The 17,164-nt window shown below is 30.9% G+C and overlaps 2 protein-coding genes across 3 annotated transcripts; one reads left to right on the plus strand and one right to left on the minus strand.

The window, feature by feature from the left end:
• The first annotated feature begins 5,080 nt into the window (after positions 1 to 5,080).
• Positions 5,081 to 9,114, plus strand: LOC124945290 (mitochondrial import inner membrane translocase subunit TIM50). The gene is made up of 10 exons (XM_047485692.1): positions 5,081 to 5,449; positions 5,903 to 5,991; positions 6,678 to 6,714; positions 7,467 to 7,528; positions 7,609 to 7,722; positions 7,793 to 7,897; positions 7,995 to 8,093; positions 8,459 to 8,615; positions 8,703 to 8,805; positions 8,882 to 9,114. The coding sequence occupies exons 1-10, from the start codon at positions 5,167 to 5,169 to the stop codon at positions 8,925 to 8,927; spliced, it is 1,095 nt and encodes a 364-aa protein (XP_047341648.1). The 5' UTR covers positions 5,081 to 5,166; the 3' UTR covers positions 8,928 to 9,114.
• Positions 9,115 to 10,003: 889 nt separating this feature from the next.
• On the minus strand, positions 10,004 to 12,308 carry LOC124945243. 2 transcript variants are annotated; one of them, XR_007099975.1, is made up of 7 exons: positions 11,844 to 12,308; positions 11,225 to 11,570; positions 11,046 to 11,130; positions 10,863 to 10,949; positions 10,424 to 10,663; positions 10,192 to 10,341; positions 10,004 to 10,083 (listed from the first exon to the last, which is right to left on the minus strand). XR_007099975.1 is itself a non-coding variant. In XM_047485641.1 (6 exons), exons 1-6 carry the CDS (start codon positions 12,002 to 12,004, stop codon positions 10,262 to 10,264), a joined length of 999 nt encoding a protein of 332 aa, XP_047341597.1. In that variant the 5' UTR covers positions 12,005 to 12,308; the 3' UTR covers positions 10,004 to 10,261. The 2 variants fall into 2 exon arrangements, 1 of the variants encoding a protein (XP_047341597.1); XM_047485641.1 differs by having other exon boundaries at positions 10,004 to 10,341.
• Between the last annotated feature and the right edge of the window lie 4,856 nt (positions 12,309 to 17,164).

Below are 17,164 nucleotides of genomic sequence, written 5' to 3' on the forward strand. Positions count from 1 at the left end.
TGTCACATTTTCTAATATAATTAAGTGGAAAATTAAGTTAATTGTTCATCATTATTGGCAATGCTTATTTTGTTAAAAAAATCAAAATCATGTTGTTAGAAAAAGTTGATCAAAATACTTGATTTAAAAAAATTATCAAAAAAATCACTTTTTTTCATCCATGCTTCACCTAACAAAGTCTTATCTAATTAATCACATCTTTCTATTAAGATGAAAACTAAATCACTTTCATTTTTTACTTTGATAATTTTCAAAAGTGATTGTATTAGTGATGGTAATCATAATAAAATTAAAATATATTCTCATCTTTATCTAATACTAACTAAAACAAAATGGTAACAATAAATGTATAGAACAAATATTAGGGTTTTGAAGGAATGGCATGAAGAGGACAGGAGACTAGAAGAATAACTCAGTCATATGTGGCTATTGTTTTTTCGTGTATTTCTTCCTGGTTATGAATTATGGGCAGTTTTTTTTAAAAAAAAAAAAATACAAAACTGAATTATTTGATGTACTCCTCAATTTGCTCATACCCACTCAAGAATAAGAAACAGAGGTAAAAGAAGAAGAATAAAAGTGAAGGAAAAAAGTTAGTTTGAAAACTAGTTACAACAAAAGGTAGAATATATATTTTCTTTTCTTTTGGATAGTTTCTTTTAAGTATGTCAACTTCCACTCTCTATCTTATCTTCTTCTTTTCATACACATAATTAAGACTTAGCTCAAATAAAAAAAAAATCAAAGTTATTGTATAAAATACTCAGTACAAATATTATTGGATTTTTTTCATTTTCATTAACACAAGATTGAATCTCACCTTTATTCATAATATTGAAGGGATAACATCATGCTAACTTTTTACATTGAAAATATAATAATAATAATTTTATACTTTCACATTTTCAACAAATCTCACCAGTTTGATTTAATCTAAAAACTTTTTAAATAAAATAAATTATATATTTATCATAATATTTGATATATTATGTCACGTTAATCTTTAATATAAAAAAAATATTTTTATTTTTATTATTAATATAATCGGGTATTCACACGCTCTCTATCTCGATTCTCGACCCCGAACCCGATCAGATACCTCCTCCTAAGGACGGAGTTAGAATTTAAAATCCACCCAGGTTAATTTTTTCATAAAACTTACTTGCTATAATGATAATAATATAAAATAAACAATCAAAATATACCTAATTTATTGTTGCTAATTTTCTCTAACGACGAAAAACTATTAATAACAACAATATTTTATGTTGTTTGTATACAAAATATTTTGGATTACCTTATACATAACCTAATTTGAGGAAATGGCCCTAAAGAGGGGCCTAATTACGGATGGTGCGGGCTCATAATTTTAATAGCGCTGGTGACCCCAAAACTTTTTAATGACCATTATACCCCTGCGTCACGCACCCTCCAGCTGCGTGACGCACCCTAAACCCTATAAAGTCATAATTTTTTTTTCATTTTCGATTCATTTTCTCTCTCATCCATTTTTCTCCGTCTTCTCCGCCGTGAACCCTAATGGCGGCGAAGAAGACTTTCTCTTCTTTTTCATCACCGAAGAACCAATCGAAGAGGCACCGTCGACCATTCCACCATATTCAATGGTCTATAGCTGCGAAGAACTTCCAAACGCGAACTGCGGCTCCAACGGCGAACGACGACGGCCGAAACACAAATTTACACTATATTTATATTTTGTGTTTATTTCGTTTACATATGATTGTTTGTGTTGATTTCCTATACATATGATTGTTTGTGTGGATTTCTTTACAGAACGTCATTGATTCGCCATGATTCGTTGAATGCAGGTTGATTGGTTGGTTGCGTCACGCATGATGCGTCACGCAGGATTACAAATTAAAGTTGACGAAGAATCAATTGGAGGCTTATTCGTGGCGTTTCTTCATCAAGGGAGGTATATTACCTTACATTTACTGACTTCAAATTCTGTATCATTGGTGCTTTCATGTTAATGATGTTTCTTTAACTAATCTGTCCCGTTTACAGTGTGCTAGGCAAGGTTTTGCATTGAGTTTATCTGTCCTAGTTGGTTCTATCCCAAGCATCAAAATTGATGCATTGCTGAATCTCATAGTAGATACCCTGCCGGCCACTTCTTCAATGAAAGGACAGGTTACAAATGAAAGCCTCAATTTTTTTATATTTTTTTGCCAAATGGAATAATGTTCATTTTCATTGAATATTTAACTAGATGATGGTGGCCAATATAGGACATACGAGATAATCTTTTGGGTCGATTATTTGCTTATGGTGCTATTGCACGATCCAAAAGGTTATCTGAAGATTGGAGAACTGGCCAGAACTCAACGCAAATTGTTGGATTCATTGGTTCTCTAGTTGGCCTTGCATCCAAGAAGAGGTACCTTCAAGAGCCTGCTGTCTCAATAATTCTGGAACTAATTAACAAGGTAAATTTCTTCGACATGAGTACACTTATTTATCTGAGGTGTTCACTCATTTATATGATATATTAATTGGGTGGTGTTTACAGGTACCTGCAGAGTCTGTCTTGAATGAGATTCTTGAAGCACCAGGTCTTGGTGATTGGTTTAATGGTGCAATTGAAGTTGGAAATCCCGATGCATTGCTTCTAGCTCTTAAAATGAGAGAGAAAATATCTGTTGAAAACAATGTCTTTGGGAAACTTCTTCCTCATCCATATACAGCTGGAAACTTTTTTACAGTTGAACACTTGTCCTCTATTTTTAACTGCTTGAAGGTGATGCTCGTAATTGGATTTCTCTTGATTCTTCCTTTTATGCAAAACTAGTCTTAATCTTTTTTGTATGGCCTAACTTGCAGGAGTCTACTTTCTGTTAGCCTCGTGTTCATAGTATATGGCCTGTCTTAGTGAATATTATCCTACCAGATGTGGTCTTGGAAGTAGACTCAACTCAAAGCTCGCATTCTTGAAAAAAACACAAAAGAAACCGCAAAGCTAGTTTGTTGGAAGAAGAGGTTGAGAAAAATCTGAAGTGCTTCTGCGAAGTTGTGTTGGAAGGATGTCTTCTTTTGTGCCAATTTGAGTTTTGCTGTAAACTCTGTACTGTGTATATATACAACATCTTTGTTATAGATTATTCTTCATTTAAGTTGGTTCAAACATTTAATTTATTTATCTTTTTTTTATTTGTTATTTGATAAGAGAAGTGTGATTGAGGTAAATCTTTGAATTTTGAACGAAATGATTCAATGGTTTAGTTTCAAGTTATAGAGGGTTAAACAAATCTGGATAGTTACAAAGAAGTTGTGATTTGTGAACCAGAAGTTGTGATTTGAGGTAATGTAATGCTTTACAATATAAAAATTTACAAATAAATTGTAACAGAGTTCCAAGATAGTTAAATTGTTATTATTTGAAGTTAAAACATGTAGTAGAATATCTCATTTCAACATAAAAGGCACAAACACTAAAACTGATATAAGCAACAATTCTAACCTGACTCGATTTTACCTATTTCAAACCAAACTCGACTTGATTTTTTCATGGTTCAGTCCGCAAAAACTTCGAAAATTCAGTATAAATCAAATTTCAAATATTTATAAGGTTCCCAACATAGGGTGACAATTATTGAGTAATGTCTGATTTACAAACCAATGTAATTACATATAAATTTCCCAACATATTTGATTTACAAACAAATAAGAAACAATTTATAAAAGACAGTATAAAGACACATATCATCTGATCTTTGTTGATCATAAAAGAGATCGATCAGATCCAAAAATTAGGGTTCTTCGTCGTCATTATCCTGCACCAAGATGCTTAACATGTCGATCTGGCTATGCAATCTCACGTTCTCTCTTTCTACATGAGACATTTTATTTCTCTCCTCTAACAGATGAACTTGCAGGTGTTCAACACATTTTGCATCTTCTTCCAATTGCTCATTTAACCCATCAATCTCTCTATCCTGAGTTTTCAATAGAAAATGGAGAAATATGTGACAAACTATGTCATCAAATTAAAAATAGAAGCTAATCAATCTACTACAATCCTAAACTACAAAATCTGGCTTTTATGAGCCACACAGTTTGGATTGACACCAGATAGGTATATAGATCCAATTTTAGGAAGATTTCATAATCAAGAATAAACTAACATGCTTCAAGCCTTCAACACTCTAAAATCAGTTGTCAGTTACCCTCATTTCTTCAAAGAATAAATTGGGTATTTCAACAGGGCATTTCATCAACCCAATATATTTGAACTGTTAACACAAAAAAGAAATAACATATTCAGATGGTTGCTACTATCAATCGAGAGACACCGTAACAATGAAATGTAAATACTAACTATAAATGGTTTGGGGTGCGTCACTCAGGTGCGTTACGCACCTGCGTGACGCACCCGGATTTCGCCGCCGGTGACATTTACCTAATCAATCCATAATCTTTAAACCATAACAAACAATGCGTTCAAAGAAAGAAATAAATGAAGAAGTAAGCATACCAGTAGCAACGGACATCCTTCCTTCGTTGGGATTCCGACGTCTTCATTGGGATTCCGACGTCGGGGGTCGTGGTCTTTTTAGAGAGAAGGAGGAGAAGGGGAGAAGAGGGGGTGAAGAGAGAGAACATGGGAGAAATAAATGAAAAAAAAAATGAGAAGAACTGGAAATTTTCTAATTATATAGTAAGGGCATTGTGGACTTTTCACAATGCCCTCGGGTGCGTCACGCAACTGGAGGGTGCGTGACGCAATAGAGGCATTTTCGTCAAAAAAAAAAAATGGGGGTCACTAGCGCTATTAAAATTATGGGCCCACATCATCCGTAATTAGGACCCTCCTTGGGGTCATTTCCTCAAATTCCCCTTCTCCTTCTCCTTCTCCCTATGTCTAACCCCATTTAATATGTCATCTCTACTAAAACTTAATAAAAAAACATTTTCAAAAAAAAACAAAAATTGAATCTGGTATGGGTTAGGTATTGGATTGGGCTATTATTTATCTGGAATGTTAATTACTCAAAGAGGCCCAAATAATTCTACCATCCTTTCTTCCTTTTGATTTTTTTCCCTTTTTTTTTCTCTCTCTATGATCTCCCTCGCCTCTGCTAAATCCCACCGCTAAAACCCTACGCAGTCTTAAATCACGAAAACTTATTGCAGTCGGAAGGAGAAATGTCTGTAGCTTCTGCTCGTAGTCGTCTTCTTGCCCTAATTTCACGCAACACTCGTCATTTCTGTTCCGGCAATGCCTCAATCTCAGGTAGTGTTCGACGTTTTTCTACCGAGATTCCTCCAAAAGAATCAATAATCGCCGCCTCATCTACTATCAACAATCCCGAGTCTGTGGCACCACCTCCTCCAGATGTACCGGAGAAAAAATCATGGAGTTTTCTCAAGTATACTTTAGGAGCAACTGTTGTTGGTGGTGTTGCTGCTACCGGTTACGCTACCTACGGTTAGTTTATTCTTTTTTTCAATTAAGCATTTCGTTTATAAGATTGACTTTTCTGAGAATTTCTCTATTATGAAGACGTAATTTCATTTTAGAAATGAGACGTTGTTTCAAATGACATTGATCATTCAAAACAAAACATGATATCATAGAGAAGAAAACACATATTGATATTTTAAATAGACTGAGGCTAACTAATGCTAATATGTAAGATAAATAAATACAAGACTATTTCTTAACTCTCCACACTCTGAAAGAATTCCTTGTACACCTCAACTAAACCTAAGCAGATCCTATGTTCAGACCTCATTTTCACTTCAATTTTCCTTTCATATGTTCTTTCTGTTGAGGAATGTGGAATTGATTGATATAAGATAGTGACTAGGACAAGTTTTCTATTTGATTGGTAGATTCATGATCTTTTCCCCGTAGTAAACTGGCTTAATTTTTATGCAGCATATAGCTTGGATGAAGTAGACGAGAAGACACGTTCTTTACGAGCATCTGCAAGTTATACTGTAGGGGATGATGCTTCTTCCATTGATGTGAGTTGAAGATGGAATACATTTCATTTTCTTTGTCTTCCATATTTTGTGGATTTGTTGTATGCTAGGATGACTCATAAAAGAATATACGTGTTCCTAGAATCATTGACGGAGCCCATGTACTTAGGAATTATGTTGATTACATTCAACCGTAAAAAGTCAGAGAATTACTTTGTTTTGTTTAGGGATATTTTATTGTTGAAGTATGTTGATACCATTGCTTTTGTTATGAGTATTAGCAGCTTCTTTAGAAGGACTGGACACATTTTCTTTATTGTACATGAATGTAAATTAATACATTCATCTTCTCTCTTGCTCTTTCTACCTTTATCTAGTGGCTGTAATTAATGAAATCTTTTGTTGAAAAAATCTATGGTCCTATACTTTAAGAAGTTTTTGGGCATATTTGCAATCAATATACAAGTGTGTATTGGTTTGTTTCTGCTCTTTGGCTCTTGCAACAACTTCCAAAAAAACATTCTTGAGGTGGGGGTTGTATATGGTATTAGTGAAGGGAATTGCTCAATCTGTGATAGTTTTGACTGCTAACATTTATTGAGAATTCTTAGGAAACTGTAACTCTTGATTGTGTTTGATACTTAGTGGTCTTACTCTGGCTTATTACTTCCGAGTTCTATTGCTTTTTTGAGAGGACATTTTGTTTCATGCTTATACTGTTTATGCAGAAATTCCAAGCTGTGATGTACTCGTCCATTATGTCAGGTGATTTCCTGAAACCATGTTTCCACTGAATTATGTAAAACTTTTTTCTCTGTATGTACTTTTCTAAGTTCTCGTGTACTTTCATGAATCCTTCAGATCTACTATTTAATAGTATTTTATTCATTAGTTTAACAAAACTGTTTTGTTATTTATTGTTTCAACGTCTTTCATGAGTTGTGTTTTTAACCTTAGTTTTTTTTTATGTAATTTGGGTTGGCGTGACAAAATAGAAGTTTCTCTCTTAAAATATGGAGATCATTTGTATATTTGCATTGCCCCACTTAGAAACACTTATAATTTCTATTTATGTATACGGATCCTGATGAGAAACAAACAATAAATTTATTAATTTGTCTAAGTTTAGTTTCGAAACATTATCTCATTCGCATACATTTCTGGATTTAGGTGTTTCCAAATGGATCCAGTGTGACCTTCTAGGGATAGGGTTGTATTTAGTGGAATAATTTTGTCAAAAATCAATATTGAGTGGTATCTATTGCTGCCTTTTTTCTTGTAAATCTGAGACAGATGGTCATTGATATAAAAAGGGTGGGTAAACATTTAAAGATCAAAATCAATGTACTAATGAAATCAAAGAAAGCAAATTAAAACAAGATTAAGGTGATCTAAGGTTGTTGATGAGGTCAAAATTCACTGTCTCTAGTACAAATGATCTTCATTTCTTATCATCCCTGCTTAATGCTTATTCCTACGCTTCTCATGAGCATTACTCTTTTTCTTTCATGTTCCAGTTCCAGTAAAGCTTGTAGAACTTTATCTTGACCTAAGGAGGTTGGGGGAGGAGCATGTTCGGGTAATTGACTTTATTCATAATATTTAAAAAAAAGTTTTCCTTGAATATTTGGTTTTTGAAGTTGTTTAACTCGTTCCCAGGGCTACACTGAACCATCCTCAGATAAGTTGCTTCCTGATTTGCATCCAATGGAACAGCACGTGTTTACACTTGTTCTAGATTTAAACGAGACATTAGTATATTCCGATTGGAAGGTACAAATATGTTCAAAGTAATCTTTTGGTTGTGTTCCTTATTTGATGGTTACCTTTATTTTATGATCAGCGTGACAGAGGGTGGCGAACATTCAAAAGACCTGGTGTAGATGACTTTCTGGAACATCTAGGTCAATTTTATGAAGTTGTAATCTATTCTGACCAGATGAATATGGTTAGTAACCTATTCTGACAAAATTATGTGTTTTTTTTTCTCCCTTCAATTTTATTTGTGTATGACAGTATCTCTCATGTTATGGCTTTGTATACAGTATGTTGACCCCGTTGCTGACAGATTGGACCCAAAGCATACCATACGCTATAGGCTATCACGATCTGCTACTAGATATGAAAATGGAAAGCACTACCGAGTAAGTCTTGTTATCCCTACTTGTTTCTTATTTTGGCTGTGAATGTGGGCTGGTTTGGTATCAATTTTTTTCATCTCGATTATGATTTGATCAAATTTAAATAAGTAATAATGATCTTGAACAAAGAAATTCTATACCAAAAAAAGCAAAAACACGCACACTATAATTTGGATAATGATCTACAAAACAAGCCCTTTTAGTTTCAACTATGGCGGTTTTTCATTGTGATTGTGTGTGACTGATGACGAAAAAAACGATGCCACTGTTGGATTGTTTTGATCCTTAATGCATAACAACCTTATTAATCTTGTTAATTGACGATGACTTTTTTTTTTGAGACTTAACGATTGCTGTGCTGGTGCCAGGACCTCTCAAAACTGAACCGGGATCCAAGGAAGATCATTTATGTGAGTGGGCATGCAACAGAAAGTTGTTTGCAACCAGAAAACAGTGTTCCAATTAAGCCATGGAAGCTCGAAGCAGACGATACAGCACTCCTTGACCTCATCCCCTTTCTTGAATGTTAGTTTATTGCACCATCATTCTGTTTAACCATCATCATTATTATTATTATCATTATTATTGTTTTTAACGTTGGTCATTACACAGATGTTGCTCGCCATAGGCCAGCTGATATTAGACCAGTGTTAGCTTCGTATCAAGGACACGACATTGCCAAGGAGTTCATTGAACGATCTAAAGAACATCAAAGGTAATAAAAATTGAAAAACGTCGAATTCTGAAACATTTGAAATTGAATATTTTGTATTTTTATTGAACAAAAACAGGCGCATGCAAGAGCAGAAACAGCCAGGGCGTATTTGGAGAAGATGATGCGAGTTTTGCAGAAGAATAAAAATAAGCAATTGTTATTGATATGGTAAAACAGAGGAGAAAACAGAGATAGAGAAACATGCTATATTTGATGCAAATTTGTTTGTAGTAGTAGTAATTGTGAAAAATAACCTTTTTAAAGGATATCATATCCTACGAGAGAGTGATCACCTGAGTTTTGTTGTCTGAGTTTTTTTTTTTTTTACTTTTGTAAGTGTAAGGTAACATTACCGGGTTTACCTAAAATTGTTTGACTATTTGTAAACCCCTAAAATTTAGGGTAAACTCCTAAAATCTTGAGGTTTTCTTTCACCAATATGTTTGGTAACAATGGGGTTTAAATTCTCCCTTAAGTGATATGTCTTTTCATCGAAATATTTTATAAATGTGTGAATTTTGGCATTGTTCGGTTTTGGGTTATTTTAGTAACCCAAAAAAATAAAACATTAATTTATTTATCAAATTTATCAAATTTATTAATCAAATATCATTTATTTTAAGTTATTATTTTTTTATTTTATATATATATATATATATATAAATACTTTTTAAATTATTTTATTAAAAAAATATTTCACCTTCTCGAAATAATTACCAATTATCATCATTTTTTCCTCTCTAATTATTTCAATAACTTAGATAAAAAGACTTTAAAATTATTATTTGTTTATGTGATTAAACCTCACATTTTCATTAAATAATAAATTAACTGTACTTAAAATCATTAAATTTTTACTTTATATATAACTTTAACAATAGAAATAGAAAGTCTCAATTTCTTTAACAATAAGTCTCAATTTGTTAGAACTAAAAAAAAATTCAAAATCTCATTTTATCTATTATTTTATATTACAAAATTCTAAACTTTCAAAGTTGATTTTAATTCTTTCATATTTTAGTACCATTATCTTTTTTGAATGACAGCAATTATTTTGTATGGTGAGTTATAATTAAATAGAATTTTGAACTCCTCCTAAATCCCCTCACTTAAACATTATTATAATTCATTAGAAAATCCAACACAATCCTATAAGTAACCAAGAAAACATAGAATCATACATCAACAGATTAAGGAATGTGGTAATAATAAAAAGTTAAATTCATTCAGAATCAACATGGCTCTGCATATTGCTCTCTCAGAGTTTCCTCCTTTGAACTGATGATGATTGTTGGCAAAAAAAGAAGAAGAAAGAAAGAACATTTCAACACAATATTATGTATTATGTTCCAGTTAAAAATTATTCATTGAACAAAATGCTGATACCATAAGTCATCTGTCATCGATGTCTGTTGTTCTTCGAAATGTTCAAATATCTCGAGTGATTTTTTATGCTCTAAACCACAGCCGCATGAAAAGCCCTCTCGCAACAGAATGTTACAATAGTCGGTCCAGCAAAATCTCCAAGTACACAGCCTGCATTCATTCGAGCATATACTTTTATTATTATATGTACTTTTTTTAACAAGATAGTTCTTCGGTTGATGTCTAAACATACCAATCCATTGACCAGTCGAAGGGCGAAAACAGGTTGATCCAATCCCTGCCCCAATAGATGCGAAAATAAGCGAGGAACTGCACCTTATTGTAGTGCCATAAACTTTCCTCGCGAGAATTCTGGTTTGCTCCGATTTATCGAAATTTTCATCAGCCTCGTGTTTGACTATGCTTTGAAAGTATCTGTATGTATCAATCCCGATCTGAACTACCCATGATGCTAAAACTCCTAGTAGATGACCTGATTATTGTAAAATGGAGGATTAATAAATAGCAAAGCTATCAATATGATGTATCTTGGTGGTTAGAGTGTCTGCCTCCTACAGACGCATTGAGAAGACTTAACCAACTACAATCAAACCGGTTTCTCTAATTTTCCTTAAAAAATACAAGATACCAAAAAAATGTCAATTAGGGTATTGAAGGAGTTTATTTTTCACCTCTGAATGTTGTTCTAGTAACCGCGAAGAAATAAACATGAGTTGGCAACTTTCTCACAGACTTTCGAATTGCTGAATTGGGTGCATCTGCGAATTCTCATAAGAGGAGTCAGTTTCTCTTGAATAACACATTTCTAACCCATCAACTGCAAAAGTATGACGACTTAAAACAAACAAACACACCTTTAAGAAGTTTCCACGCCATCCTCTGTGAAACATTGTGGATAGCAAGCCTTTCAAGAATCCTTCTGGTTGTCACAACTGACGTCTGAGACATCATAAAGATTTCACTTAACAAGATACAATTTTTTTCCAAAAGAAGCAATTGAAAGACATTTCACAAAGGAATTGAGAAAGCCTACCTCACGAGCAATTTGCATGAGGGATTTCTTGAAGGGAGTAACAAGATCTACACGATGCTCCTGAGTATCATCCTGTAAGAAGTTGGCATCATCTTCGTCTTCTTCCATCTTATTGTGCTCCAAAAGTGGCAAATAAAACATTAGGAAAGACCTCAATGATGTTAGAGCTAGATTCCTCATTCCAAAAGCCGAAAATAGAGGCTTTGGTTCAATGATGTACTCTTTCGTAGTATATTTCAGGAAGTCATGCTGAAACATATTCGCAGATGCACTTCTTATGCTCGAAATATAATCATCTGTTACTACAGCTCCAGCATCACAATATGCTACTGACCTTCCAGAATCACTACAATCAATCAAATACCCATATCGTTTAGGGATTAACAATCCAATTGCAGATTAAACTACATCCTGATACTTGCAACATATAAGAACATGAAAATCTAAGCAGAAATGAAGGTTTTTTACAAGACTTATTACATATACACATTGCAATGTCGATTGAAACAGATAAACACTATTATATTCCTTTGTTTGCAATGTCATTATCCAATTGATTATAAGCAGATACATCAAGATCGGTCAAAGACTATATAATCAGAAAAGAGAGGAGATTTACCCAAAGAAAGCCCTAGCAGCGAAAGGGTAACCTGCAGCAACAGAAGCGGCGGCAGTGGAAGCTGCGAGAGAAGCTGAGAGCAAACCATGTGAATGTAGGGCTTGGCCACTTGACCCTTGATTTTTCCTTAGCAGATCCAATACTATAGCGATTCCCGCCATGTTATTTGAGGTAGGATTCGATTAAAAGCGCAGATTTTTTCAGAGAAAGGCGCTAGAGAATGAAGGTCGCAACAACAACCATGAAATCAAACGGAAAGCTTGTTTGAGTTATTGTAGAGTTTGTAGCTGTGGATGAATTGTGTTGGTCGAAATGTATTTTGTTTTCAGCAATCGGAAAGAATACTGTAGAGAGGAAGATTACTAAAACTCATAATTGAAGAGAGAGCGAGAGAGATTGAGAGAGAGAGACTCCTGCCTGCGATTGGGAATTCCAATGGTTGACGAATGTGTCCAATGAAGATGAACTGCTCAAACCCTATTTTATTTTAATTTACAACAATTAATACACATAAATTATATAAAGTCTTATTTATTTTTATGTAATGTCAAAAACAATAATTAATACACATAAATCTTAATCTTATTTATTTTGATGAAAGGTAAATAAAAATTGAATTGGTATTAAAATTTTAATTCTAATTTTATAAAAGTTCGATATTAAATTATAATTTAATTTTTATATTTTTTAATTTTTATATTTTTTAATTTTTATTTAAATTTTATTTTGAAAAAATTTATAATAAAAATAATTTAAATATATATTATTAAAATATTAGTTTGACCTAATAACATATTATTAGGATAGTTATGTATTAAGATTTTTATTTAAAATTTAATTCTCAATCAAATATGTATATTAATTTTTTTAATTCATAAAAATAAAATATTTGTTTGAAATATTAGATTCCAAATTTTAAAAAAGAAAATATAGTTTTTAAATGTTAACTTCAAACAAAAAATATCGTTTTAAATGTTAATTTACTAAATTAAAATAAATATTTAAAATTTTATTTTCCTAAATTAAAAAAAATATTATAAATGATAAATTAATAAGATATTTTGTTTAGAAATATATATATAAACGCCAAAAACGATGTTCTTCCATGGACAACGATGATTTGAAAGTAATTAAATCATTTAATAATCAAATAATTACTCATTTCTAAAATTTTGTAAACTATGTATTATGAGTTAGGTCTCCTGTTAAAAAACAATTTACTCTATAAAATTTTAATTCTTTTAAGAAAATTAGATTTTTGCGTTTTATTTATTCAATTGTTTTTTTAAATTTTGAACATATATTTAAATATTAAATAAATTAGTACATCCTATTGATGTTGAAAATGATGAAAAACCGTACCTAAAAATATCAATTTAGACATTTTAAATTTAAAAATAAATCGAAATGGGTATTTAATAAAAAAACAAATTATAAAAATATTCTAAACATATTATAATAATTTTTTTTAAAATTTTTTAAAAATAATTTAGAGTCTTTAAATATAAAAAAAATATATTTAAAATTAAAGACTCAAAACAAACCGGTCTTAAGCTCAGGTTGGACCGGTCGCCAAGTGGACCGTCGATCGAAGGGGCGTGGTCTGGGAGCGAATTGGGTCGGATTAGGCACAGTTCAGTGTATTAGGCGATGCACGCTTTACTCAGGAGTTGGAGGTCGTCGGATATTGGCCGAGTCTTGGGACATCTTTAACCTCCAGCGAGACCTCGGGTTAAGAGGTTCTGATCAATTCATGAATCCAAATACACGAGGGGTTTGTCTCCCCATTTAGAACACAATTATCATGATTATTTAAAGTGTCAATTAATTGAAATTAATTGAGAAGGAGGTAGATGAAAGTTCTAGAAAATTGGTTTTGTTCGAAGCTTACCAAAAGATTTTTTTTATGTTATTTAGATTGATCACAACCTTAAAAGCATTACTATATACATTTTGGCCATGTATGAATTTGAAATCCAAATTTTTATTTGAAAATATTGAATTCGGACAAACATGCCTAATTTGCTTCGGGATTGATTAAAAGAATACTCATAACATCATTTAAAATATGATATGAAACTTTTTAGATCACTATTCTTGAGATAACAAAAATCTAATTTTAAAAAGTTTTAATTTCAAATTGCAGTTTTTTTTTATTTAACTTTATTAATTCAAATTAGTTTTTGATAAGTTCTTAAATGATCTTAATAAGACCAAATCAAATTAAGAAATAAAAAAATCATGCATTATTGAAGATCATAGGAGCTTAATGGGTAAATTTATATTTAAATTCATAACATGAATTACAAGATGAATAGTAACTTACAGTGAGTGGATGAACACTCTTCAAGTCTTGTTGAAGCTTTTGGATGAATAAGAACCGAGCTTAGAAATCTATACAAAACTTCTAAAAACACTTAAAAATTTGAAATTTTTAATGACAGAGTTCTTACATAGCTTTATTTGTAACATGAGTTTTTTTTTTTTTTTTGAAAAGAGGTTGGTTCCTTGTTATTCTTTATTATCGGGTCCATTTATGGGCCATCCTAGGTCGGTTGAAGAGCCAAATTTGTTGAATTCATGATAAAACCATTAATGGCCTCCAACTTTTATAGTTGAAATCTATCCCCATTAGGGCATGATTCGAGCTATGGTTGAAGGAGAATTGATCATAATCATTTCCCTTTTTGGTTATCTAATAAAGAAATGATAAAGTTTGGTTTTCTAACAAAAATCAAACATTTCAATTATTATCACGAGGAAGAAGATGAGCTAGATGCGGCCTTGGCAAAAAGACACCATTTTGCCCTTTAGTGTGGATACCTTAATGTGCGGTCTGCATTATGTTTGTGTTACTGTTTGTGTTACGTGTGCTTGGTGTTAGAGCATCTCCATCCAGTGCCGGCCCGTAATGTTGGGCTGCCCTAGACCCACTTTTTTTAATTTATAAATACAAAATTTTTGTTTTAAATAAAGAGAAGATGAAAAATGTTTACCTCGAACACTTTCGTTTGAAAATACATCATTTTCATTTATGATCTTAATTGGACCTCGAACAACTAACATTATCTTCATTACAACTAACATTATCTTCATTTTGTCGTAAATATTTCCTCACATTCCCGGATCGTAGTTCACATCTTTAATAACACATTTATCCTCATAATCCACGTTAACACCTTACTCTTCCTCTTCCTCTTCCTTTTCCTCTTCTCCATCAATACATTTTTCTTCTTTTTCATTTTCTTCATTAACACCTTGATACTCATTTTTTCATTGATACATTAATCTCTAATATTATCCTTTGTAGGTGGTTCAAAACCTCATATTGAAAAGTATCATCTTCTTCATTATCACATTCATCTCTAATGACATTATTTTCTTAAATCACTTATTTTTTTATTTCTAATAGTGTCATTTTCTCTATCACTTATGTCTTCATCTCTAAGACTTAGAACTTTGATTTTTTGCATTGAATAATTTAAAAATCGAGCGCACCAATGACTGTCATGCATCATTTCGTCGTTTGATTCTTCTATTATAAGATCTAGAAGTTTGTTTTTGAAATGGACGAAACCTCACTCTATTTTGATTTATATTCTTCGTCATAACTCAAAAAATACATATATTAAAATAATTATTTTTTTTATAAAAATTAACAAATAGTAATTCAACAACATGTTATGACATTATTTATATATAACATAATTTTAAATCCTAATTTATAAACTTATAATCTAATAACTATCATATTAATTACTAGTTTCTAAGTAACGGAGATGAAGTATTTTAAAAATAAATTTCTAATTTCCTTGGATTGATACTAAATAACTAAAATCTATCATAAGCATTAAGTATTAACAATAATATATTAATTACTAATTTATTAAATACCTAATTTAAAAAATAATATAGTTATAATAAAATATTTAAGTATATAAATTAAAAGATGATTAAAAAAATAACCTTAGAAAATTTGAGAACTAATTCAAAAATTAGAAAAAATTTAATAAAGTTAAAGTATATTAGGTAGAATTTATAAGTATAAGAAGTTTATATAATTTATAAGAACATATATTAATTTAAGTAGTTTATAAAAAATTTTAAAAAATATATTAAATTAAAAATTAGGAAAGAACAATATAAAATAATTAGATTGTGATGATCCTGCTTGAAAAGAAAAAGAAAAAGAAAAGTTAAAAAAATTACTGTTTAAAATGAAAAAAAGGTAAAAAATATCACACTAATTTTTTTTTAAATAAGAATTGGGCTTCTCAGGGGTGAGTCTGCCCTGGCCCATGGGTTTTCCGGGCTTGTCCCTGGGCCGACCTTGTCTCCATTGCATGACTTGTGCTCGTATTGAATAGCGTGGAAAATGGTAGGTCATTGCTTTTTTTAATTTTATGCACTATGTAAAAGCAAAAGAAGCGCACTGCCCTGAACATGCCCAACTCTGACATTTTCATTATTATATAATATAATATACTCTATAATATAAAAATATTGGTTATATATTTAATTATACATTATATATAATATATAGGAATATTAGTTATATATTTAATTATAAAAATATTATAATATATTTTAAATTATAAAAATATTTTATATTTTATTATAATATAGAAATATTATGTATTTTATTGTACTTGCATTATTTTTGTAATATTTTTAATATTATAATATATTTAAATTATAAAAATATTTTATATTTTTTATTAATTACATTAATTAACCTGTTTTGAGGGTGAATTTCTCAAATTTTTCTATAATATAGGAATATTAGTTATATATTTAATTAATAAATATATATTTTAAATAAATTAATATTTTTTTTTTACTATTAACACGTTTTAAAGGTTTAAATTCTCAATTTTTTCTATAATATAAGAATATTAGTTATAAGAGTATAAATTAGTTATTTGTTTAAAATAGTATAAATAAAATTCACATTTAAGTTATTTAAAGAAAATGATGGGCGGAATGTTTTGTCCAAGTACAACATGTGCCGACGCTTTCTTTTCTACTGAGGTGGAAGATTGATTTGACAAAATATCTTAGTCCTACTAGACTAGTAGTGAGGTTGGCCCAACACCTTCTCTTTTTATTTTTTTTATAAACCTACAAAAACAAACTAAATTAATTAATAAAGACATAAAAATATATTTTTTTCTATTTTATTTATAATATTGTGTATTTTAGAACTTTAATTATTTTAGGATTTAAATGGCTACAACATTGGTTCAAAATATACTTAATTTAAGTAACCCTTAAATTTAATTATTTTAGGACGGAATAGATTCACTGTCGTCCCAAATAAT

The sequence above is a fragment of the Impatiens glandulifera genome, chromosome 7 (assembly GCF_907164915.1).
Source record: "Impatiens glandulifera chromosome 7, dImpGla2.1, whole genome shotgun sequence".
NCBI lineage: Eukaryota > Viridiplantae > Streptophyta > Magnoliopsida > Ericales > Balsaminaceae > Impatiens > Impatiens glandulifera.